At 44.2% G+C, this 26,656-nt stretch overlaps 1 protein-coding gene across 1 annotated transcript in view; it reads left to right on the top strand.

Moving 5' to 3' along the window:
* Nucleotides 1–23,858, top strand: part of LOC131285874 (protein O-mannosyl-transferase Tmtc3) — a 99,583-nt gene extending 75,725 nt beyond the window's left edge. The window contains 6 exon segments of the mRNA XM_058314728.1: nucleotides 16,545–16,726; nucleotides 20,883–21,138; nucleotides 21,664–22,416; nucleotides 22,486–22,672; nucleotides 22,742–23,022; nucleotides 23,085–23,858. Coding sequence (XP_058170711.1) covers nucleotides 16,545–16,726; nucleotides 20,883–21,138; nucleotides 21,664–22,416; nucleotides 22,486–22,672; nucleotides 22,742–23,022; nucleotides 23,085–23,858 — 2,433 coding nt within the window.
* The last annotated feature ends 2,798 nt before the right edge of the window (nucleotides 23,859–26,656 follow it).

The following is a 26,656-nucleotide window of genomic DNA, read 5'->3' as shown; positions in this document are numbered from 1 at the left end:
TCTAACGGTTCCTTGGTAAATCGTTAAAATAGAAAGCTATTTACAGCTCGATGTTTTTCTTGTAAACTGTCACCGGTACTATCCAGTTGCTGGCAGAACGCGTTAAAACCGACGTCGGTCTGATCGTTTTTCGTGCCATCAATTCGCCCACGGAATGCAATAACCGGCGAACGGCTCGAGTCAACCTCCGCGTCCGTCCGACCATTTTGCGGAATAGAAATGTTCGCTCGGCAACCAAACACTCGAGCGCCGCGAAGTGTTACACACCAATTACCAACAATGTAGCATATGATAAATTGAAGTGGCAGCCAGTGGCGCATCGGCAGTGACGTCCCCATGGAAACGGCCAACGTGAACGTGGCAAGAGACCAGACCGTATATACTTGTAGCGCTGTACGCAGACACGAACGGTGCAATAAAACCGTAACGGTGTACCGGGCGAACCGGGTCGTCTCCGAAACGGTAGAAACGACATAAATCAATTCTAACCAGCACCGCCTGGCGGGCGGGTCAGGAAAATGGCCTCAGTTTTTCCTCTCCACCCTCGCCGTGAACGTGCCCGGTTTCACCAAAGGGTCGGCTGCGTTCGACGTAGGTCAGCATACCATTGACTATCGTGACTTGCATCCGGAATCGAAGGTGGAACCAAACCCCAAAAAGTACACACACACACACACACAGGTCGCGGGAAAGCGCTTTTGTTATGTGACAAATTTCAATTAAACTACATTCAAACCGAGCCCTCCGGAGAGAGAACTCTCTCTTTTTAGCCGGAGACCGCCAAAAACCCGGAACGGACTCGGTTTTCCGGTGCACGTTCCAGAAAGTGGGAAATCTACCCCGCTGGGCTGGTGGGTTCAATGGAACCTGCCAACCCGTTGCAGTAAGTTCCACTCCTCTCTGATTCACGGGATGACTTTTCCCAACCGGATGTTGACTGATGGGCCGACCGCTTTCCCGGCGAATCTTCATGCCTCGGGTTTTTCCTGTCAACTACCAAAGCGTCACCCCGAAAAGGCACGGCCTCTACCGTGTTTCGACATTGAACAAAATGTCCGCCGCCGTTGTTTGATATATCGTTTCCAAACAATATTATAAATCTCTCCCGGCTCGGCCTTTCTCAGCCGGAAGAAAGGGATGAAACACGAGCCTTAGAGGAAGCGGTACGGCTTTTCAATGGAAAGCTCGTCAAACTCGGGTGCCATTTTCCAGCGTTGTTTGCTTTTGCACCATTTTGGGAAAGAACCGTCACCGTTTTCGCACAGCAAAGCACAGTGGAAAGTGAAAATCCATCCCACCTAAAACACATACCACCCGTTCTGTCTCGGCTTTGGCGAATTTGCAAAACACATCGAACAAATTTTAATGTTTGTTTCACGTGACGAATGAAGGGTCGAAAGTTTGAAAGCATTGCGTTTCTTTTTCTTTTGCTACCTCATTCCAACCATTTTTGGACGCTGGCTTTACGTTTGGCAAAGATGCGCCAGTGGAAGAGAAAATGGTTGCCCACACACACACACACACACCCATGCAGACGCACAATGATTGAGTGACAAACGAATGAGCAAACATCGGCACATCGTACAGTAACTCTACGAGGGCACGCATTCCTGAGCCGTGTCGGGGGAACGGGGGCGGGTGGATGGAATTTATGGTAATGCGCCTTGGGACGAATTCGTGACGCGCGAAGGACACGCCCCAGTATCCGCTGGCAGACCTGAAGTGAACGCTTCGGTACGAAACGATTTGTTGTCTTTTGTTTTCAACTCGGTTTGATAGAAAAACCAAACGAACCGTTCGAAAAGAAACATTGACATATTAAAGAAGATAAAAATTTAGATGATAAAACAATTACTTACGGATTACAGAAAACTTCAATTTTTTGTATCTGTTTTTCAAAGAATAAGTGTTGAAAAGGATTCCTAATATACTCTACATGATTTAACATTTAATATATTTATTTTGTAATACATTAATTCAACTGTAATTGCAAGCGTTGAACAAGTGAAAGACATTCAAAGTTTTGTTTATTGAGAGGAAAAACTTAAAATATTTTTCAATTGCAAAAAAATTTGCAAACTCAACTGTAATTGTAAGTGTTAAACAATTCACAAACATTTAATTTTTTGTTTATTGACAGTAACAACTTATCATAACAAAACAAATGTAAAATATTTTGCAATTACACAACAAATCCATGTCGAAACTATTGTAACTTTCCCATTTTGTTCAGGAAAAAGTCATTCGAATTTGGTCACCAAAAATACATTAAACCAGCGCTAGGAAACGATTCCAAATCGAAGCGGATTATTTATTCTCTATCCTGTTGACACTCGAACGGAACGGAAGTGACTACGCATCCGGTTTCCATAGAATTCACCCGGCTAAATCCCCACGGCTTGATTTGAGTGTTCGCCTCTGAAAATACTCTCCGCTATTTTTCTACCATCACTCACGCTTGCTGTCGATTCTGGCAATGTTTTGCATCCTTGTAACCCGGTGAACCAGCGTCGGAACTGAAACAGTAACTATCATCGAAGATGTATTGCCCCAACCGGTCGGTCAACAACGGTTGCGAACCTTGCGGGCAACGGTTTCTCGTTACCTTGTTTTTGTTTCGCTTTCGTGGAATCGTGAAAAGACGCCTTGCACAACAACGAGAACCGGAGGGTGTTAATGCTGATTCGATACACTGCTGAAAACATGATATTCTTCGTCAGCCAAACAACCTAGTGGTATGAGAAAAGCACTGTTGCAAGCAAACAATAAACACTTGAGGAGAAAATTGAAAAGAATACTAATGAATGTGACACCCTTTGAAAATAAAAACTTAATCTAACATTTGATAGAAAAGATATTTTTCAGATAAAACACAATCATGAAACAGACTGAACAGACTGGTCGTATCTTCACAATAAAACACCCATTCCATGGACGTAATGGCCAAGTTAAGTTCGAAAACTGATGATTAGCTAATCATTAAACCAATTGCCTCTTGTCGCTGCATGTTTCCGACATGAATTTTTGATGAAGCGGTGAAGAAATATCTCATCAAAAACTCGTTATCCCCGTTCATTCGGAGCTGCTCGTACGTTGCCTGCGGGTTTTTAATAAATAAACGCCCGCAAGCAATATACGTTTGACAAATAGATTAAAAATTATGAAACCTACCATACTGTGCGTGGTGAACGGAACGGTAACGAACGGTTGCGGCAAGTCTGTCACTAACGCCAGTTAAATCCATGGGAACGATACCGTCTCAAGGAGTAAGTGACTGTATACGGCATTTCACTCCCGTTCTCATCACACGAGGACGTGGTTAGGTACCGTTCTAGCCATCACCAGAGCTTTCCATGACAGGAAAATTGTTTCCAGTTTTCCCAACCTGGCTCTGGTTTCGTGTAACAAGTTTACATGTTTTGCTTGCTTCGTTAAACTGCGAAATGTGTTCATGTACATTTTATTTAAAAGAGGAAGCATTTGATTATAGTATTGACATGCAAATCACAAATCTTAGCTCATGAAAAATTGTAAGAAAAACTGTTTCTTACTCTAAAACTCATTAAAAGAATCGTTCATAGTTTCCATAAACATTAGGTAAAATATCTCGTTTCCTAATTTTAATCTACAAAAAGCGAGCAATTAAAAATTATATTGTAACAGCCTCAGCCTTCGGTTTAGTGATCAGTGATCCCTGTGAGCATCTGCTAAACAGCTTCTGTACCATGTCAATAAATTTCTAATGACTTTCGAGTGCACCCAACACCACAGTCTGGAAAAACACATCTCACCGAACGCTTTTCTCGGGATCTTTTCGGACCACCGGTTACCTTCACCTCAAAGCAGCATATGCAGGTCCTGGAGTGCTGTTGCTAATCCGTCGGCATGAGCTGGGTCGATCCCCATGCTCATGTGTGAGTGTTGGTAACCGAGCCCTCCACCACATGGTAACGGTATCCTCACGCAAACGTTAGGGGCGTTTATGTCCCCGTGCGGGATGGTGTTATTAGCGGTACCGGTGGCCTGGGCTTCTGGGTTTCTGATGTAGGGGGAAAAAGGTTTCCATCCCTGGCCCTCGCTCCTCTTCCCCCCCCCCCTTTCCCACCATCAACTCTTATTACTATCATCTGAAAAACCGCTTGCCCGCGAAACGATGATGGTGGAACGACATTTTAAGCGACGACGCGCGTCCTAATGGCGTACGAGCGCCCAGGGAAGCATTGTGAGGTTATGGCGGTACAGCGAAACGCTTGCAGCTGGTTGAAGTTTTGACTCGTTTTTGGAACCTTTGCTGAACATTTTCGAACAATGTGTGCAACGTACAAAAAATCTTCAATGAATCTGGCAAGCAGCAGGGTGTTTCCAACTCGATATGTACAAACTTTTTGCAGTTAAAATATGCCAAAACATTCTCTCCATGAGTACTTACTTCAATAAAGTTTCTTAATTTTCAAATGAAAGCTTTAATTTCAACCAATTTCCCATGAGTCGTTCCTCACTTAAAAGAGGAGCCGTCCGCTTGATAGATAAACGGCATTAGTTCATCCAATTATCACCATCTGAAACGAAGCTCGACCGGAAAACTTAATGATGAAACAAATTATATCGACCAGAACATTCCCTTGGGTGAAGGAAGAGGATAAAGAAACCCCGACTGCAGCTCGAAAGATGATCTGTTCCGAAGATGCGAAAGGAGTCATTACTGGGGGCGAACCGTGTCTCATTCGTTCGTGTAATGAATCCAATTATAGGACAAATATAGATTACAGAGTGGAAACCTGAACGCACACACCGGCACACATAGGTGAAAGCTTGGGAAGATTTTCCTCCGATGCAACAATTTTCCTCCATGTTGGGCGCAAATTTTATATGTTCTCCTTCAGAAACAGGTAGTCCAGGTGCCGACGCACGGCAAGATGTTAAGCGCGTCAGTCAAATGAGCACGTGTCCAATTCCATCCAACTGTCGGAAGACCGGCCGGGAGCATGTTGGGGATATAAGTATTGAGCTTATAACCAACATAAGCATACGGTAAAATTGTGAAGATAAGTCGAGAATCCGGGGAAGGACAATGTACGCTTCAAAACCGGGTCGGCATTCGATGGCCCTACCGTTCGGGCCCGCTGGGGCATTTTCCTTCCCTTGCAACTCATTTTTCATTTCCCCCCATTTCTCAACCACCCCCCCGCACGGCTCCCCGGAGACACGGGCGTCGCTTTCTGAGAACTCGACGGTACCTTTGCTCATCTCATCACTTGAAAGATGCAGCTCGCGAGAACCGAAGTGAGGTGGGCAAAAGGGGATTTTCCACGGCTCACGTTTTACGACCGCAGTCCGCTTGCGGAAAGTGTCGGTAGTACTCCCTCCCCTGAGAGGCCAATGCACGGTTTTTGCTCATCTGCATCGGGAAAAGAGCTGTAACTAGACGCCCGCGCTTGAGCTTGAGTGCTGTAGCTATTTCTGGCAAATACAGCTTGACGTCACGTCTCACGTCTCCGGGCCCTTTTGCACAACCCTACTCCCATAAGGAGGTGCAGTAATTTCAGCTAAAACCCACAAATAACTCCACCCCACTCGGTATGTTGCATAATTGCAGTCAAAGTCGAAACCATCTGCAACGGAAGATGGAGAACGTCCTATCTCCCGATCTACACTCTACGGTAGCCTCTAGCTACCTTCTAGAGCAGGGTAGAGTTTTCATCCTCCGATGGGCACGGAAAACTGTAGTGAATGTTTGCACAACAATTACCCGAAATCGGTTGAAATATTTACCGACGCCAAGGGTTAACACACACACGGTTACTGACTCCCTTCACTAAGTATACAACATTTTCTCCAAAAACATTGCCCTGCCAATCGTTGAGTCACTTGAACCCTGGATAAGAACGATACTCCAGTATGTGACTATAACCATTCCAGAAGTTCAAACTAGAGTTGTGTAAATCTGATTCAAATTCATGAATCTGAATGAAACTCTGATAAGGGATACATAAATCCTTATAAGGGATACATGAATCTTTCGTCAAGAGATTCATGAATCCCAAAGACTCACCAAATGACGAAAAGTCACCAGCCAAAAATGGGACCCCTATGAAAGAATCGGGGAGATTCATGACAGATCCATGAAAGATTCACGAAGATTCATTAAGCTTTGATCAAAGCGGATCTTAAGATTCGAATCCGCAAAGATTCATGAATCCATCTGAATGAATCTCAGGTGAAAGATTCATATGAATGAATCTCGCCAAAAGATTCATTAAGCACAACACTAGTTCAAACCATTTTGTTTCAGTTTCTGAACTATTAACACGTTGACTGCCATGTCACCCAAAAGTGGGTGACAGCAAAATTCAGTTCTAAAAAGTTTTTGACCTATAAATAAATGAAAATGCAACATAAAAACTATAGTAATATTTTATATCAATTCTTTGAGAAGGTAAGTTTTTGCTTAGCCTTCAAAAATCGTTGGTTTAATAAATGTTACAAACAAATTATATTAAAAAAGATTGTACTAAAAAGGTGTGCTAAAAACGCTTGGCAGTCAACGTGTTAAAGTGGTTTAAAAAATGAATAAAAAATTTGAATCGACTTTAGAAAATGACACACGGCCTTTCATATATCGAACACGACACAAATTCTCAAATACTTTAACTAAACTTATTACTAAAGAAAACAGAGCAAGAATGTTTCGTTACATCGTTTCTGTTTCTAATGCCGTTATCCTGTATGTTCCTGAAGCATCCGTTTGAACTCGATCCGGGAAACCTTCTTCAGCGGAATAGCACCCCGAGAGTCATTTTACTACCGTCCTATGGAGGTTCTCTGTCTCAACATTGGAGTTTATGAGTAGTGGCGCCGGATTGCACATCCGGCTGCTTTACTGCGCATTTACTTTTTGCGCCACCGAAAATCCGAATGGACGCTGGACAGGATAAACGCAAGGGATTTTCTCATTCCAACAGACTCTGGAGACCAGGGAAACCTCTATAGGGGTTTTCGAAAATGAATTACCAAAAATTAAATCGAGAGTGAAACTACTTTCAACCGATCTCCCTTTTGTGTCCCGGTGAGGACGATAGTTGGAGCTGCAGAGCAGATTGCAATGTTGGGCTTTAGATAAACTGCTTGTGCAACTCTGTAGACTCTCACCCTTCGTGTGCAGTAATAAAGGGGTATCATCGCACCTTCCATTTCTCCGCATCTGGGCACGCTTCCAAGGCCGAGACCTGGGGTTTGGATTGGCGAGGGAACTAATTTTTATTACACAATTAAATGCGATACCGACGCTCGGCAGTGAAGTACGAGCAGATGGATGGACATGAAAGTGTGGATTTTAGTGTTATTGGTCTTTTAAAACGCAAGCGATTGCATCCTTAAAGCGCACCCTGCGTACGTCTCCCGGGGGTGGCGCACTAAACTCGTGCTCATCACGACCCCAAGGGACCTCACATTTAACTCCTTCCGATGGTTGCCCCTTTCCCAAGCGCTTGGCGATTCCATTAGGAGAAGAAAGGAAACCCGAGACGCAGCCATTAGCCAACACCAAATTACAATGAATGTTTTGCGCGCTTCGTATGGAACACTCCACAACCCAACTTCCAGGGTTTGGAAAAGGGAAAGGGGTTGTGTCCGTGGTGGAAAATGTAATCGGAGTGGAAGATTTTTATCACCCACTCGCACCCAACCGGGTACCGCGCCGGCACTGAATCACATCGCATTGAAATGTAATCAAAAATTAAGACGCACTTTGGCACAAAGATAACGGCCAACCGACGCTCGAAGCCGTTTTAAGGGCGTTTCCGTTGAAGTGTCCTTTTTTTACCCCCTCACCCTCGCAAAAGCACAGGAACGATCGTTTGGAGATGGCATCATCATTAGTACCCGGAGCGTTCCGACGCCAACCTGCGAAACGGTGGCCTCGATTATGCCCTCGAAATAGGAACGCACTTAGCGGAAAGTACTGCCAAATCGTTATCGTGGTTCATTAAAACCGTCTCAAATGGTCGCTTTCTCTCTCTCCGCGGTGAGGTGGAGGGAGCCCATCAGATGGAAATGGTGGCTGAAGTAAAGAAACTGTTTCTTTTATTTGTCTGCCCTCGATTGGCATCGATGATAGCGCAAGGTGCGAAATGATTTGAATTTAAATTGGAAAATTATCAACAAGTTGATAAAATTTGCTTCTTGGAGATAGTTTCGGTTCGCAATTTAAAGATAATTTGGTTTTAAAGCACCTAACACCAAAGTTAAGAAACACTTCCAGCGGTATTTTATTTCAATGAACGTAAGCAACAGAGCAAAACTAGATTGAGCTTGAAGATGAAGGATAAAATCTCGGCTTTCATATTCTTGTTTTTATTTAAAAACTTTTCCATTGCTTTCCTACTGAGAGCAGTTAACGATGCAATTATCGTAAGTTTGTGCACAAATTATGGAAATTTGTTACGGGTAAGGGCTTTTCTTATTGTATTGCACTTTTCCTGTGCGAACAACATGCGTTTGAAGACGCCTTACAACTTACTCGGCACTTTAAATGCCTCAAAAAGGACCGATCCATAATTACTGGCATAATTTACTTGATTAATTGCGCAGTATGTCTCCATTGTGGATCCTTTCTTTTACTCGCTCCCGGGAAGGGGTGGAGAAGGAAACAAATAAAGAAAAGGGTTTCCCTTCCGTCACAACCGCAACCATGTGAAAATTAATCTTTTCCTTTCTTTTTTTGGGACAACTTTCACAACCCTACCCGTGAAAGGGTGACCATAATGTATTTTTAAAACACTTTTCACGTTGAAACAGAGGTGATGAGGGGGAGAAGAACCGAGCGGAAAACGTTCCCGGTGGTAAATGAAATTTTGTAATCACCACATTCTACACTTTCCTTCCCGAAAAAAGGGGTAAGGAAAACAAAATAGGCTTTTCATTTCTTTTCCCCCGACGAATAGAAGAAGCTCACTACTCTAGGTCTTGTGTTTGCCAAGCCTCATTTAAGCAAACGAGAGCGTTCCGTTTCGCTTTTGGTTTCGGTTTTCGCTCACTTCGTCAGTCAATGGGGGATTATTTTTTCGCGCCGGGAAAATCCATCAGTCCATTATTATGCTTCATCCTCATCCGTTTTCCTCTATTCAACCCCTTGCGTCCCCCGAAGAGAAATTGTTAGATTTTCCTCCTTTCTCTACCGGTTTGGGGTTCTTTTTTGCTACAGCAAATTAACCTTTTGTCGATCCCGCTGTACCGGAAACGCTAACGATTTGTCTTCAACCATGCATACCTTCGGGTTTTCGTAATGAAGCAAACCAAAAGAGCTGTCGATGGAAGAAGGAAAAATCTTGTTCGGTTTGGCGTAAACTGAAAAAAAATGTAAATCTTGAAGAGGGAAAACCGTTCTCTTCACGACGAGACATCGAACGAGTAATTAGTGAGCTTTTCTTTTTGCTCCATTCTGCTAAACCAGAAAAAGGGTCAACGGAAAACAATAATACGGAATATTGATTCCTTGATACTAAAAGAAATATAACATTCTCTTATCAAGAACTTTAACGCATTGTAACATGACGTTTTATCTACATTTTAATTTTAATGCATACATTACGGTTATTGAACCTTGACTCTGTCAACCACAAAATCTTGAGAAATTGATTTTTTACGAGTATATTTCAATTTTTCACCTCAACGGCCCGGCGGGTGTTCACTTTAGTGTATCATCCTACCACGAAAAGCGGCTAACCTCCCGCTTCCAATATCCGCAAAGTATCCCAAGTTCCTTTTCTCGGTAGACACACACACCTTCGATAGACAATAAACGTGCACCACGTGATCATCGTCCACGGACGAGACGAGTCTTGCCTAGTTTGCAAGCCAAACGTGAGAGCTTTTTGTAGCGTTTTCTCGAGCTCCAGTCGGAAGTTCAATAGAAAACTAATCTTTACGCGCAGGTGTGGGGAGACAGGGGAAAACAAAACCTTCGAAAAATCACCCACCGAGTGCATGCTCTCCCTTGTGCTCACTTTACTGAAGCTCTTCGGTTCGATTTCTTTTTCTACCCACTTCCCACACGAACCTTCCAACCATTGTTTCAGGCTGCTGCGTTCGGACAGAATCCTTGGAAAATCCGAAATCGATTAACTGTAACTCACGTGGTTAGCCCCACCGCCGAAAAGGACCCTTGCTTCTCTTGTGGCGCCTTGCGTTCCGCCCACTCGTTGCCATTCTTTTTGTGAGCACCTGCGAGGGCTTCCAGGTTCGAAGTCGGATGGCATCCAAATCGGCGGCCCGGACGCGGAAGCGGAATAATAAATGAATATTATCCTTCCCGCGCGAGCACCGTTTCTTCCTTCGGCCGGGCTTAGCGGGCTTGTTCGGGCTAACGAGCGCTTGGAGCACGAAAGCCAGCCTGGCTGGCTTTGCAAGAAAATGGGAAACGACGCTCGAAAGCGGATTCTTTTTGTTCTCCTTTCACTTAACCCTTCGGTCACCGGAGTTTCTCGGTGCCTTTTTTGTTTTGTTTTCCTCCATAAGAAAAATGGAAGTACGGTAAAACGAATGGCAAATGGAAACGTCAGACGATATTCGGTCCGTTTCTTCATCTGCTTTAAGACGGATTTGAGGCAATATCGGTTACTTTCTCGAATGAAACCGCTGAGGAGTGGTGCTTTGCAAGTTACTTAACTCAATTCATTGAAAAATAATATTTTTTAAAGTAACATATATGTGACACCAACTTGTCTTAAAAATGTTCATATCTTTATCTTCTTATCCTATTTTTATGGTTCGTCACAAAGCTAGTGATGGAGGCGCCTGGTCTTTTATAAAAATCTTAACAGTTTGCCTTTCTATACATTTTAAATTCTTATAGTATCGCTACAGCGATAGAAAATGACTAATACCAGTGAATTTATAAATCATATAAATCGTAAAACAGTGGATCGACTTATCTTTCGGAGATGAAATTTAAATTCCCAACCTTATCCAATATTGTGCCTTTTAAAGCAAATCGAAGCCGAAAGTCAAAGGAGAAGCTAGTAGAAAAAATTCCTGTTTTCATTTATTTGTCCTCCGAGGGCATTATCAAACCCAAGGCACTCCGTATTCGTACTCAGGGTTCCATAGAATCGAAGCGACATCTAGCCGAGGGGATCGGGAAAAAAAACTTTCGACAATAAATTATACGCAACCAATTTTACTACGCTATTTTTGGCACCCAAAAACACCCTTCACCACGGCTTCTTCCTTTGTTCACTCCCTCCCCCCTCACCGGTGATGATGAACTTAGCTACGAGGTCGGAGGTCAGAAGAAAAAGGTCCTTGAACCTCATCCGGTGGGCCACGAAGCGAGAAGCATGCAAATGTACGATAAGGGTCCCTCGGCTCTACGTACCTCCACTCCGATGAACATATTTAAACCACCCACCAAGGGCCCCCTCCCCCCCACTTAAGAGTTAGGCAATCCATCTTGGCGCGAGGCGAAACGAGGCTCCCATAAATTTGCAGCCACCCGTTCGATGCATGCACGGCTTCGAGTGTTCCCGCACGCGCCAGCTGCGACTTGGGGAAAACGCAGGGAAACTCCTACGTACGTACGCAAGTCAAAGTCTTGGGCACGCTTCGCCTGTTCCGGGGGGCCGTGTGACCCACCGGCACGACTGTCCTTGATATCAGCATGCATAATAAATCCTAGCGCGGCGGATCACCCCCAAGGCGGATCCCTCGGAGCGTGGAAGCAAACGTGATATTGGAAAGAAAGGAGCACCGGACGAAAGGGCTTCTAACTAACTTCCCGCACCCCGGGTCTCCTTTCTTTCTCCGCAGTCGGAAGAAATGAAATGTTGGAAAACTTTGCCGCTTCCATTCCAAGCCTAGTCTGGAGGGAAGGGTCGGATTCGAATGCATCCCTTCTGGGAAGGTACGGGTTGAACTTTCAACGTAGATCTTTCACTTCCCTAACCTGCTTTCCATTTTCTTTGGCACGAAACCGAACAGCACCGTTGGGGAAAGCTGGTCAAAAAGTTCATATCTGGAAGCATATGCAAGTCGCGTACGCCAGTTATTTCTTTCACGACTTTTCCGCAATGCTGGAATACCCATCGCGAGGAAAATACGTCGAAGGCCACGATTGAGGTTACTCCTGACGTAATAGTTTAACTAAGTTTCTTCTCGCAGTAACGCTTATGAGGGTAATTTTTATTCCTTCACACGTGGTTAAATATTTTTCAACCTTCAACAAAGTCCTGCTTTTATCAGCGGTTTACTATTTCAACTGGAAACTTTTGCCACGAAGTGCTAATGCAATCCTTTCAGTCCGGAAAATAAGAAACGACCGGTTCTCGCTACGCTACCTGCGCGCCCCTTCTTTCGGTAATGGAAACAGCGACAACAACGGTATCGTACGGGGGACACATTGTAGCCTAACTTTTCTGCCGTGCATCATTCTCACTTTGGGGAAAACCAAACAAACCCAAAATGGATGACAAACCCGCACCCGGATCCGATTTTTGTTTTTGTTCTCGTGACGCTGTGGTAAAACAAAGTTTTTCCTCCTTTGTAAAGTTTGTGTGACATATTTTGGAGGTACAGGATAATCTCTGCAGTGTTCGAGTTAACATACAACAGACAAACAATGCGTGTTACATTTGGTGGAAAACATGGAATTTATACAATGGTTGACGAAGAAAATGCTTTAAAAAATAACCAGTGTTGTATGTTATGGTTACATTACAAATCTGTGGGTTCTAGTGAATTATTTTCTGTAAAACCACCGATACGATTGATAATTTTGAAACAGGAACCAATTAAATGCGGTACATCGATCATGGCGAAATCATTTTTACAATCCATTACATATTTATATCATCCGCGTGATAGATGCACATTAATGCATATGTGATAAATCCGCAGGAAGTAATAAATATTTTTTCGATTCCTCACTTCTGGAACCAAGCAATTCGAGAACAGTTTTCATGCATCGTTATACTTTAAATGGGTTTTACCCCGTCATTATTATTATTTTTTTTTCATTTTATAGTTCTTTTAAGGCTTCTTTAATTTAAATATGAGGTATTGTCTTACAGCTTACGTAACCAAACAGTATTTCCGTTACTTTCCCTAAAAACACCCGCTCAATTCAACCGCCCGAAGCAACAAACAAAAAACAAAGCCACCCCACCACGGTGTTAGTGTGCGTTAGGCGTGTGCAACCCACCACACCCCGTTATGGAGGGTTGGTTGCGACCGCTTTTGGCGGTTCTATTTAAGGGGTTCCACTGGTGTTCCCTGGCGAACCGATGGCGCTTGACAAAGTTTCGTGTGCGCGCACGGTGAACATAAATCAAAATGTAATGAATTTTTAACAAACTTTTCCCCCCAGCGCGTCACCCGGGGAAAAAGCTGTGAAAAATGTTCACAACCAACCGGAGACCATCCTCGTTTCCCCCTCCCTCTTCTAGGTATCGAGTGCAGTGAAAATTACACACCGGGACCTGCTCAAGTCCCACGCGGGGAAAATATTTCAACCAAAGCCGAACGCAGCTCGAGGTTGGAAGCGAGCGGGAAAACCGAACCACCGAATGTTAACAAAACAAAAATGCATGATTTTGCAACACACGGGTAATTACATATGTTTCCACCGGGCTTCGCTTTCAACGGCTTGCAGGCACGCATGACAAACGCCGTTGACGATCTCTGCTTGCAGATGTGTCGTAATAAAGCTCCCAGTGACAGCTGGCGGCGCCCGCTGTGGATGATAAGTTTTCACGATCGCTGCGAAAGCAAACAGCAGCATAAATTATGCACCACGAGCAGGGAGGGGGGGGGGGGGGGGGGGGGAGAAAGAATCATGAGTTCAATTTGAAAATAAAAAAAATGAACCAAGTGCATCCCACTCCCGCCCAGCATTAACTGCCGTAATTGAAACTAATGAACATCTGAAAGTGAGTGTTGTATTTTTATCTCGTTTATGTTGGTTTAATGTTCTTCCTTTCAAAAACAGCAGCTACCATGAACTGTGTCTTTCCGAGCGTACCTTTCCGATGGCAGGCGAGTTGTAACTAGTGGAAGCTTATTTTAAAGTATGATAAATTGCACGAAGGTGAAATTAATTTCTGTATCCAGCAACAATCGGTGTATGTGATTAATGGTACTTGTGCTTTCCATGTTGGAATGAATTTGTATTTCATTTATTTCCTTATGCTACACACGACAGTTATTCGTTACCGTGACCTATTTTTAATAATTCCAATCAACTTTTCGTATATTTTTCTTCACTGAATTGCGTCGGCTCACAAATTGAATAGTTCGCTTTGTTGGTTGACAATTTTTCAATTAATTCATACTCCATATGTCATTGATCGATTTCATGTAAACGCAATCAAAATCAACTACAAAGAACTGTTAAATATTGCATAATTGAATAGCATTATGGAAAAGTATTATAGTTCACTATCGGTATTATTTATGCATACTTTCTCAAGAATGTCATTTTCTCAATATGCAAGCAAGAAACTCAAAATGAATAGCTTGATAACTTCAATCCTTTCTTTGTTCTTTTGAATGGAAGAACAATAAGTAGCGAGAAGCAATGGTTCTATGAATTATTAAAATCAGTCTGCAGGGGAATCGGAAAGGCGATGATTTGGTTGCCTTTGATTAACGAACAGTCTTTGGTAAGCATTAGCAAAAAGTTGCCAAAGTTTGACGGTTTCAATGCACCAGTTACAATGACAAGCGTGTATAGTAACTAATTGAATTGAACGTGAAAGGGAATGACAACAGCACAAGACAAGATTTTATTTAATTTTTTTCCACACTTTCTTTGGAACAGAAATTTGAAATATTTGAAATTTCAACTGAGATACGTTAATAAAATAGTTTACAGTACTTCCATTTATATGAATACTCTAAATTACATTTCTAAAATTTATGAAACTTTCAGTTATTACTGCACAATGGAATCAATGTATGGACAAAGAAGGAAACGAATTCATTATAATCATTATGCTCCAAGGCTTTCCGAAAGGGTTTTAATTTTACCCAACCACCTGATCGTTCCTTCCGATAACGAGCTGGGAAACCTTTCCTTTCTACATGAGGTGACGGTCGGGCGAGTTTGGAAAAGTTGTACAAACAGGCGTACCACAGACGATAGACGGTAGCACCAGTTTGTAAATATTCTAAAACTCGTTCCGAACAATCGCGGAAACCCCGGGGTTGGTTATTGAGGGTACAGTGATGCGAACGAAAACTATAGATCGCGTTGGGTTTGCCGATAGATGCGAGGAATATTTCCCTCTAACCAGGGAAACTCCCCCAACTCCGAAAACAAAGGCTTGGAGTGAGTTGTTTTATTTTCGCCACTCAGACTATTTATTCTCGTGCCGGGGAAAGTCCGCACCAAATGTGATCCCCAAACCGAACGAGGCGAAACGACGCAACTTACCCTTCCAGCTCTGCAGTGGGCTGCAACTTTCAAGCCCGTTATCATAATCAACACCGACATGGTTCAGCCAGAATGCCGCCACCTTCCATAATCACCCATCATCGGCGCGGGAATGTATTTGTGCTTGTTAGTGCACTCGGTAACGGAAAGTACCCGCCCTAAACACATCCAGTGCGAGCAGCAGCTTGCTTAAAACCTCGAAGCTCTAGGCAGCTTTCAAACGGGGAAAATCGAAACGAACACTAGTACCCAAGGCGCACTGTTGCTGGAGCGGAGTGGTTGCATCTGCTACCCATGGTCGATGATCAACACCGACACATTCGCGTCGAAAATGGAATGATGTTTGCATTTGCGATCATAATTTATACCGCAGGAAAATGAATATATTTCAACATCTGCACGCAGTGTATCGAAGCTGATGGCAAATGGGCAAACTCGCACAAGTGTGGAGCGAGGCGGATTATAAGCATCCAAGAGTGGGTGGTTGTTGGGTCGTTAACTTTCAAGTGCGCACATGGTTTGTTAGCAACCCAAATCAATGTGTTCAACGCTGGTCGAATGAATGAACTCTTTGGAAATGGATAACATTTTTATCATAATTGGAATATTGATGAATGTTCGTGAATTATCATCTTTGTTTCTTTATGTGTTTTATTATTATTCAGATAAAATACTTTAATATTTTTGTCCTTTAAAATTATAAAGAATGTTTCGACAAGAGAGAACAAGAAAGAAACTTTACGTCAATTTAACCTCGAGCAATGTCCCTTGTTTGCTTAAGGATCTATTATTTCTTGACCAAGCGCTTCATCGCTGAGTAATTGTCCGTATTTGATATGTCCACTACCCTTTCAAAAAGGGTACTCGGTATCACCGGCTGACGATACCGGTAAAATGTCGTTCAAGAGCAACAAAGAGTTCGGTCCCAGGTCAAAAGTTGACTATCGACACTTGCCCACAGTGGAGACCGTTTGAAAACTCTGGCAAGGCGGACCGTCCGGTAGAATGTCGGCACAATTGAATTTTCCTCCTCCCCAATCTTCTCAACCCCGCTCACCGTCACCTTGAATTTTATCCATGTGTGTGTGTGTGTTTTCTTTCCTTCCGCTTCGCACAGATCCGCCTCGGTGACATCTACCATCTCGCACGCTCGATGATGAGCGGGAAATCGTTCGCCCTGCCCGCCGGCTGGTGGCCCCACGAAGCGAGCCGACGTCTGGCCGTCCTGTGTGTGACCACCGTCGCCCTGCTGTTCGCCCGGCTGCAGATCATGGGCTCCCAGCTGCCCGTTTTCACCAGGTGAGTGCACTAATTATTAGCTTTCCGTTTTTCCGTTTTTCCCTTCCGAGTCCCGTGGTTGGTAAAAGAAAATTTTGAAGCACAATGCCATCCGCAGGAGAGCTTGTGACAATGCGACCACCCGGCTGTCACAGCTCGATGGAGCCCACAGAATGACACCGTCATCCCCCCTCAAAAGTGACCTGAACCGATCTCGGAGTCCGATTCGATTAATCAGTCCCTAATGAATCGATGGCGACGAATCGATTCCCTGTGCGAGAACCCTGTCCTAAGGCCGGAACCGGAACTTTTATCAATTGCACGCAGAGGACGCAGGGACGCTTACTCTCGAGCCCTGGGTAATTATTTACCGTTCTTTAATGGCACCAATTAAATCCCAATCCGGCCCGATCGGTGTGCCGAGTTTGGTAGAAGAAAATGTTGCACGGCGGTCTGTTTATTGCCTGATGCACCACCACACAACCTGCTTCCCTGTTCGGGAGCTCGAGGTATCGATACGGTTCGAATGAATCATTTAGGCAAATCAGTTAGGTGATGCCTATCTTTGGGAAACGCAATTTTGTTCATCTGCAGCACGATCGGTCGCTCGCACTCGGTTGAGGTTAGGTCGCATGAAGGAGTTCCGAAATTGGCTACTATTATTTGGCAATCGAGTTAGGAGAAGAATATGAAATCATTATGAAGAAGATTTTCAATACCAGATCTGATAGTTGGCATCCCGAAATATACTCGGTTTTGTTATAAAGAGAAAACGAAAAGGTTAGACACTAGAAGTTAGAAGTACAAGACACAAAAGTTAACCTTTTATTTACTCGAAAGTTTGTTCAAAACAAAATTAAATAATCATCATGAAGATTACTCCAGAAACTAATTATTCAATTTTAATTTTACATAGTAGTACTTTGAAGGTATGAAGGTCAGGTTAAAGTACCTATCCAAAATGACATTTTCCGAACAACTTCTCTCTAATGTCATCGTGTTTTAGCTAAAAGAAACTACATGCTTTGAAACCTAAAAACGGTACGGAGGGAGAAAATCTAGGTCAACATGTTTTTGTGCGACGCATGATAAATCACCCTTGACCGAAACATCCACCCAATGTGTCTCACCGTTCCGAAATCAGACTGCAGGTCCACTGGGAGGTCCCGCCGAGATACGCTACACCTGGATGTACGATTTTGCACCGAGAATTTACTACAACTGTGTTAGCACAGAGGACTGCCCGACTGCTTCCTCGGACTGTATTAACAAGGCGCACCAGATCTCGGGACCACCGAATGTTGTTTGGTCCCATCGGTGTAGGATAGGTAAGGCCGAAGTGGGGACTGCTGGTTTAACATGGCCCATCGTATAAACAACAAATGCTCATCGGGTATCGATCGGATATGGCTGGTTGCTGGTGGTCGGGCCCGGTGCATTCGGCTGTTGCTGCAGTAATGTTCCGCAGGGCGTGCCGGTGCTTGAGGTCGTATATCAAACTTCAAACCGTCAGACACAAGCACCCGGGGACGGTACAACAACGCTACACGCTCCTGTCTAGGCAGGCGTAACACCGCTGCGAAACGAGATACGAGGGAATTTAATTAGGATTACGGTCGTTTTGCACCGCCGGAACCACCGTCTAGGCGCCATATTTCTCCAACAGTCGGTCCCATTTTGGGAAAGGCGGCTCGTTCGGTCGGTTCCTTTATCAACTGGTTAACATGGTTCAGAGCGGAGAAGTTTGTCCGATTGCATTCACTGCTTAGAAATGCGTGACCTTTACGCCCAACACGGTTACGGAACGGTACCAACCAGCATACCTTTAGGAAGGACAGTGTTCAACCAAAATATTTTCAAAGCACAGAAGAACAAACATGACTTTCGTAATGAACTTTTTAATGAAGAGTTCATCTGTAATTTAGGAGATACTTTTGGTGTGCAACATGCGAATACTTTAAAAATGAAAAATGTTGAAGCATTCGTGTTTTAAAATAATGTACTGATGTTTCGCTTTACAAAAAAAAGTCAAACACAGACTTTCCATGTATGAAAACCGTGCCATATTGAACATTGCTTGACCACGGAAGGTTTTTCGGGTTGCACGATTGCATGACATATAACGTGGTAACAAAAAAGTCATGGCAAACCGAGAGCCACCAGGCGCCTCCATGTTATTGTCCCAAATGTTATTTATTTTTTTGTTAAAAGCGACATACGAATTTTCCGATCCCTCCCCCATGTGTTGGGCGGGTTTATTGAAAAATCGGCTTAAAGGCCCACCATTTTCGGGTGTCCATGGGTAAAAAGAAAATAATGTCCCCTTTTCGGACGTGGAACGTGGAAAGTTCATTTGGTTACACGAAATTCAATATCCCATGGGGAGGGTCGGGAAAGAGTGCCGGGTGAGCGGGGACCAGGCGTCCATTTCACGCACACAAAACACTTCGCTCCGTCGCTACGGTTCGGCGCACTTTACACCTCGCCGTCACTGGTGGCAAAGGGCAAAAGGATCCTCCGTCTCCTCCTCCCGTTGCCGCCGCGATCCTGATGCACGAATCTGATGAAACCTGCCGCTTCATAAATTATGTTTCACGTTTTGACGAGGGTCCACCAGGCGCAAGGTCGGGAGAGGCCTAAAATAAACCGAACAAAATACGCGTCACCAACGCCGAGGAGTAACGACCATTCATCGGGTTACTGTTGGTCTGGAGAGAAAAAAAACGGCACTCAGCAGGATCACAGGTCAATGGTTTCGATGGATTTCCATGACGTGACAGAGAGCAGGAGGTTTATGATATTAAAAACCTACTAAACCCAAAACCCTTCGTTTTCCATTTATTTGATCTCAGTTCATTACCGAATATCTTTGCTCAAATAAAAACCCCAAACAAAATACAATGCAAGTTCGACTAATCACAAGAAAAAAATCCTTTAAAAAACTTCACAAAACCAAACATTCTAGAGTTGTGCAGATCTGATTCAGATTCATGAATCTGAATGAATCTCTGCCTTATAAGGGGTTCATGAATCTTTCGTCGAGAGATTCATGAATCCCAAAGACATACCAAGTGGTGAAAAGTCACCAGTCATGAAAGAATCGGGGCGATTCATGACAGATCCATGAAAGATTCATGAAGATTCATTAAGGTTTCGAAAGATTCATTAAGCTGTGAAGATTAGAATCCGCAAAGATTCATGAATCCATCTGAATGAATCTTAGGTGAAAGATTCATATGAATGAATCTCGCCAAAAGATTCATTAAGCACAACACTAAAACATTCCTTTTCAATTGTTTCAACTATTAAATAAATTATTATTAACTTTTTTAATGTTGAAACTATATTCAAGACACCTAATTTAAAGCCACCCTTTAAGTGGACCAGAAATTCCAGTAACTAACCCTTCCCCACGCTTCCATTCAACACGTGTGTGTGCGTTACCTTCCGCTGGTGACGATACGGCACGGAACCGAGGAAAGCCATTTCAACGCGTGAAAATTATTAACCTTTACGATAGTTTTATGACGGTGCAATCGTGCAATAGGAAAAGTTGATGGCTTCGTTCGCAAAAGACTTCGAACCGCTACATTGACGGTACGCACCTGGTCGTCTATTACGACCCGACCTACCCTGACCCTATACCCCTCGTTCTTAGAAACACAATCTGTCCCTTCATTGAATACATCTACTGGCGCCGAATGTTTACTTCTATAGCAGCCCCTTTCTCCCCCTTTTTATTGCTCTACCTAAGGGGGCTTTCTGGAGCGCACAACAGCTTGAGGTAAAAGTGTTCCTTAGACACAAACACGTACACTATAAGAGGCATGCCTGTCAGCAACTCCAAGAAAGGTGGGGTTACAGTATGGGAAAACGCAAGGAAAATAATACCACCGTTACCGGTACCATTCGGTACGATTCAATGTCACTCAACTCCGGTTCGTTTTTCGTCAACTAAAATCTGTGTGATCGTGTGGTACGTCACCACCAATGATGTATACCGAGTAACACTCATAAAAATATGCTTCTCGACGTCGATTTTGATTTGTATATTATGCAAACGTTCCTTTACGGAATCCTTATGTTTTATTCAACCTCCATACCTTTAAGCGTGCGCGAGAATGTGACCACGTTAATTACAATCTCCATTCCTCATGACTCGCTCCTCTCTCAACAGGTTTGATAATCCGGCCTCGGTGGCGGTCACCCCAGCGTGACAGCTGTCCTACAACTATCTCGTCTCGGTGAACCTCTGGTTGCTGCTGTTTCCGTGCGATCTGTGCTGCGACTGGACGATGGGAACGGTGCCACTGGTGGAGTCCTTCACCGATCCACGAAATTTGTCCACGCTCGGTGCCTATTCCCTCATCGGCGTGCTGGCGTGGGTTGCCTTCGTGGAGAATCATCGACAAAAGTCGGCAGTCGTTGTAATGGTAAGAGATATTAATTTGGGGATTTTATGTTCGTTTTATATTTAGCCAAATAGTCAATAGTGATGGGTAAATTCGACAAAAAATCGGAACCGCTTCCGAATGACTCCACCCATATCGGAAGCGGCTCCGTAAGGTAGGTGCAATATTCCAAGCTCGGAGCCGTCCGGAACCGTCTGGAGCCGTCCGGAGCCGTCTGGAGCCGCTAGTCGGCAGCCGGAGCCGTCGGAGCCGTCCGGAACCGACCGGAGCCGGAGCCGTCCAGAGCCGTCCGGAGTCGTTCGGAGCCGTCCGGAGCCGGCTCCGGCTGCCGACTAGCGGCTCCGGACGGTTCCGGACGGTTCCGGGCGACTCCGGGGTTTTACTAAGCCGGAATCGGAGCCGGTTTAAAGATGCTCGGAAGCAGTTCCGGTCGGTGGGTGCGGTTCCGAGAACCCATCACTATTAGTCAATGGATGTTCGTTTAGTTAGAAAATGAATCTTTACGTTAAACTGAGCCTAACTAATTCTTCTACCTTCTCTACTCAGGGACTAGCGTTTATGGTGCTTCCGTTCCTTCCCGCCTCGAATCTCTTCTTTCCGGTGGGCTTCGTGATTGCCGAGCGCGTCCTGTACATGCCCTCGATGGGCTTCTGCATCTTGGTAGCGTACGGTTTTCACGTCCTCTCGGAGCGTTGGTCCCGCAAGATGACCTGGTGCTGCCTCGGCTTCCTACTACTAACGCACTCACTCAAAACATACAACCGCAACGCGGACTGGGAATCGGAGTACTCGATCTTCATGTCCGGCCTGAAGGTGAACCAGCGTAACGCGAAGCTGTTCAACAACGTGGGCCATGCGCTCGAGAGTGAGGGCCGGTTCGAGGAGGCACTGCAGTTCTTCCACAAGGCCGTACGCGTACAGGAAGACGACGTCGGGGCGCACATCAATGTGGGCCGAACGTACAATCATCTGAAGATGTTCAAGGAAGCGGAGATGGCGTACCTAAAGGCGAAGTCGTTGCTACCGAAGGCGAAACCGGGCGAGTCGTACCAGGCGCGCATCGCTCCGAATCACCTGAACGTGTTCCTCAATCTGGCGAACCTGATCTCGAAGAACGCGACCCGGCTGGAAGAAGCGGACCTGTTATACCGACAGGCGATCAGCATGCGATCGGACTACACGCAAGCGTACATCAACCGGGGCGATATTTTGATCAAGTTGAACCGCACCAAGGAAGCACAGGAGGTTTACGAGCGAGCGCTACTCTACGATAGCACCAATCCGGACATTTACTACAATGTAAGTGAAGCTATTTTCCTCGTAGGCTGTGAGGTAGACTAACATAGGTTTCTCTTTTCGCAATAATAGCTTGGAGTGGTGTTTCTCGAACAAGGCAAAGCATCTCAGGCTTTGGCCTATCTCGACAAGGCCCTCGAGTTTGATCCGGAGCACGAACAGGCTCTGTTGAACTCGGCCATCTTGCTGCAAGAACTGGGACGTCCGGAGTTGAGGAAAATAGCTCGAGAGCGTCTTTTGAAGTTGTTCACTAAAGATGGTAAGACATTTTAGGGAAAAAAAGAGAAGCAGAATCACTGATCTAAGCTTAAATGTTGTCTTCCTAAAGAATCCAATGAACGAGTTCACTTCAACCTCGGCATGCTGGCGATGGACGACCGTAACACGGACGAAGCGGAGAACTGGTTCCGACGAGCGGTTCATCTGAAGCAAGACTTTCGCAGTGCACTGTTCAACCTAGCGCTGCTCTTAGCCGACGATCATCGGCCGCTGGAAGCCGCACCGTTCCTGAACCAGCTCGTCAAGTACCATCCGGACCACATCAAAGGGCTCATTCTGCTCGGAGACATCTACATCAACAACATTAAGGATCTGGATGCAGCTGAAAATGTACGTCTTGAGGAGATTTGATAAACGTTTGTTATTGTTGAACCCCTTTTCTTTCATTTCAGTGCTACAAGCGCATCCTGCAACTTGATCCGGTGAATATCCAAGGACTGCACAACCTCTGCGTGGTGTACGTCGAGCGGGGTAAGCTTCTGCAGGCGCAAGCTTGCCTCTCCCATGCTCACCAGCTGGCACCGAGCGAAGAGTACATCGGACGCCATCTGCAGATCGTGCAGACGCGCATCACTCGGTTGCGCCAGTCCCCGGACGGCAGCCGGGAGAAGGAAGTGGCCTTCGCGGACTATGATCCGCGCGAGTTCGGCGGCAATCCGTCTTCCGGTTCGCCGCAGGATCCTCAGCTTGATTTTCAGCTACTTCAGGGCATTGTAAATAACGAGAAGGAGCCGGAGCACCAAGAGCAGCACCAGCAACAGCACAGTGCCAGCATAGGGGAAGACACCCGTGTCGCCGCTGAAGACATGCCAACACCATTACCTCAGCAGGAGCTGCTCAACGATGGCGCTTCTTCGACCCGCCCAACGTCCGGGGATCCTGTTTTTATCGAGTCCGAGGGGATGAATGACCTAGAGTTGTCGCAAACGCTAGTGGATGATGGTAAACCTGCCCCATTGCCAGATCCTACCAGAAGCCATGAACGGGAGAAGCCATTCGATCACGCAACCGAAAGTAGCCGTAGCCGAAGTAGTCGAAGTAGTACTCGTCCCAGCACTTCGGTTGGTATTCAATCTGCATCCGTCACACCGCATCATCAAGCCCCTCGGAGCAACGCTCCTGTTATCGGGCAGGACCTGGACGATCCGTCGTCCGGCATGTCGTAGCATCCAATGCTAGACTATAAGCTAGACTGTTTCGAAATTCACTAGAAACGCTGTAAGAGACTGGCCTTTGTGACTAGGAAATTGTATCATGTTAGGAAAACGAGTCGATCGGGAAGGAGATTGTGTAAATTGTTAGGAATGAATGGTTGGAAAGAATATTTTCTATATACAAACACCGCTACATCGCATTACGAGCGTGGAGACACACCGGGAAGAATCTTAAGGAAAGTTTTCACCAGCAGTAAAAAATCCATTTTCATATAGTGATGTCATTGAAATAACACGCAATCCCCACTCATGCAGATGAAACTAAAACTTATCCATGCGATCTCCTTGACATGATGTTTTGAAAGAATGTTTTTGAAAGTGAGGCTGAAGCTGAAAATATTAAATGTATGTTAGTTGTTTATAGGACCTCAGTTGATCGCATCCTGCGAAGAACAGCCTATTAGTCTTATAATTGGCCAAGAAAGATTGAACATCGATTAAATATGATTTAAAACTTCAACACTCTACACGTAAATGGAATTTCCAATCATACATTGGTTACACACATTCACTAAATCTACTCGGTTTTTTACGATAATGTTTAAGATCTGTACGTTAGCAAACGGGACTGATTCAGAGAGTATGAAATGTGTAAATATGATCGATCAGCTATCCAAATGTGCTGTTGGAAAGTTTATAAAGTTTAAAAAAAAAAGTCAATGGAAAGAGAAGGGCAGTAAATAGGGAATGGAATATAGACAGATGTGAAAATAGCTGCTAAGTTAAGCAAAATAGTAAGGATGGCAGAGAAAATTCTGGAAGTCAAAGGATCAGTATATTTTAGAGTTCTTTAATATGATTGACTTATAGTTTTACTATATTAATTTGAACTTTATAACACGCTCAGACGTGACATAAACGATTCCTTAAATTAGTTAAGCACTCAAATGATCTTAACATCAGTACTTAACTCTTTTCCAATTATGCTGCATACAATGTCTCATAAAACGATAATGATTATTTTTATTATCTTAAGTATTTTTTAGAAGCACACATTAGGTATTAAATTCGAACAAAACCCCATTTTAAAATATTATAATTTGTTTCCGTAAATAAACAGAATGAGTAAAAATGTGCACTATTTATTGAAAACTTGAAAGAAAGAAAATAAGTAAAGTACTTGTAATTTTTTTCAAAATCAAACACGAAATTGATAAGAACAATTTAAATTTTCTTAAATATGCTTAGACAATAGCATAACTTAAGGCGCATTGCTCGGGAGTTCCTTCACCAACCCTTAAAGTGAAAGACCTTTTATTTTTGAGGATTGTGTTTATAGCAAAATTTTTAGTAAATTTCAAATTCGAATTCGCTACTATTTTGAAACTAGGCCATTTTTGGGTGGTTTGTGAAACTGTCTAATATGAGTTAGTTAGTTCCATCCTAAGCTAACTCTCCTTTTCAATTACGGCTGAGATGCAAACTACAATCAATCAGCGTTAAAGTCACTAACATGTCCACCCTCAGCAGGCCGCAGAATGTTTCCACCCGCACAATCACATGCCGGAACTCCGAGTGCTGGTTGTTTACGTCCAAACGAGCTTCCTCAGCTGGTCCGGGCAGGTCAAGCGGGGGATTTCATCATTGGCTACTGATAAGCAGCACGGTGGTGATACGGTAAGGTCTGATTGGAACATGGGTTAATATTTACGCCCGCCGGTTCCAGTGCAATTGCCTTTCCTCGTTGCCAACGCTTACGAGAAGATTAGATCGGTGTCGGCGTCGGCGTCTTGTTCGACAGGCTGATCCACTGACACTTTAGGTAATCTTTGTTTCATCTCGTAGTAATCTTTAGCCGTTGGTAAGTGGCATAAATCCAAAATTAGCTACCTCTAATGTCTCTTGTCTATCAATTAGGACTAAACTATTTTATTCCAATATTTCAAGAAAAGGTTTGAACAGAAAAATAAATTAGCAAGGTCATGGTGGCAAGCGTTTTATCATCCTTCCTGAAACAGAACCAATCATGAAAGAAATTCAAACGGCATGTGGCTTTTTACGATTCTGTTTCTTCCTGTAACCAATTGGGCGTAATAAACCCGAACTATGATGGCGCTTTAAAAAAAGCAGCATAAAGCGAAAACAACCGGAAAAATGCAAATCATTTCTGACCTTCATTTGCGCAGCACCGCACGGCAACCAATGTGACCGTGATTGTTTTTTTTTTTTTGCACGTATCTCCCTTGTTTACTTTCGCCAACAACATAAACATCGATTCGACAACATAAACCTTCTTCTTAGGGGGTCGAGTGATGCAAACAAATTTCCAATTTTGATGCCACTGAAAAGCGGCTTGTTGATAGAATATTGTTGCACCTCTTTCTATTTCTGTGCTACTCTTCCAAGAAATCTGTAAAATATTTAGTAAGCACATCAGTACTTTGGAATAACTCCAGTCAACTTTCATGTTCTCTGACGGCAAAGCTAAACTTATTGACCGTAACAAATCTCCCCCTGCATTAAAATGCGTTCCACCAATCCGCTGCAACTTGCAGACGGTTTTATAGTTTTGTTTACCAGTAAAACAAGACTCTTGCAATCCTCATCCTCCCGCCGTGCATCAGGCTCTGACCGTACCTTAATTTAAATTTTTATGTTCCGCTTTCAAATCGTTTCCATCTTCCTTACCCGTCGGGGGTTTTCGCTAACAGCTAACCGAAGTGTGGCGTGTTGAGCGTACCGAGCAACCGATGCCCATTTTTACCGACGAGCCCCGTACTCGGCCTGTGAAACCCCTTACAAACGGTGTG

Source organism: Anopheles ziemanni, chromosome 3 (genome assembly GCF_943734765.1).
Source record: "Anopheles ziemanni chromosome 3, idAnoZiCoDA_A2_x.2, whole genome shotgun sequence".
Taxonomy (NCBI): domain Eukaryota; kingdom Metazoa; phylum Arthropoda; class Insecta; order Diptera; family Culicidae; genus Anopheles; species Anopheles ziemanni.
This window is presented reverse-complemented; position numbering and strand designations above follow the sequence as displayed.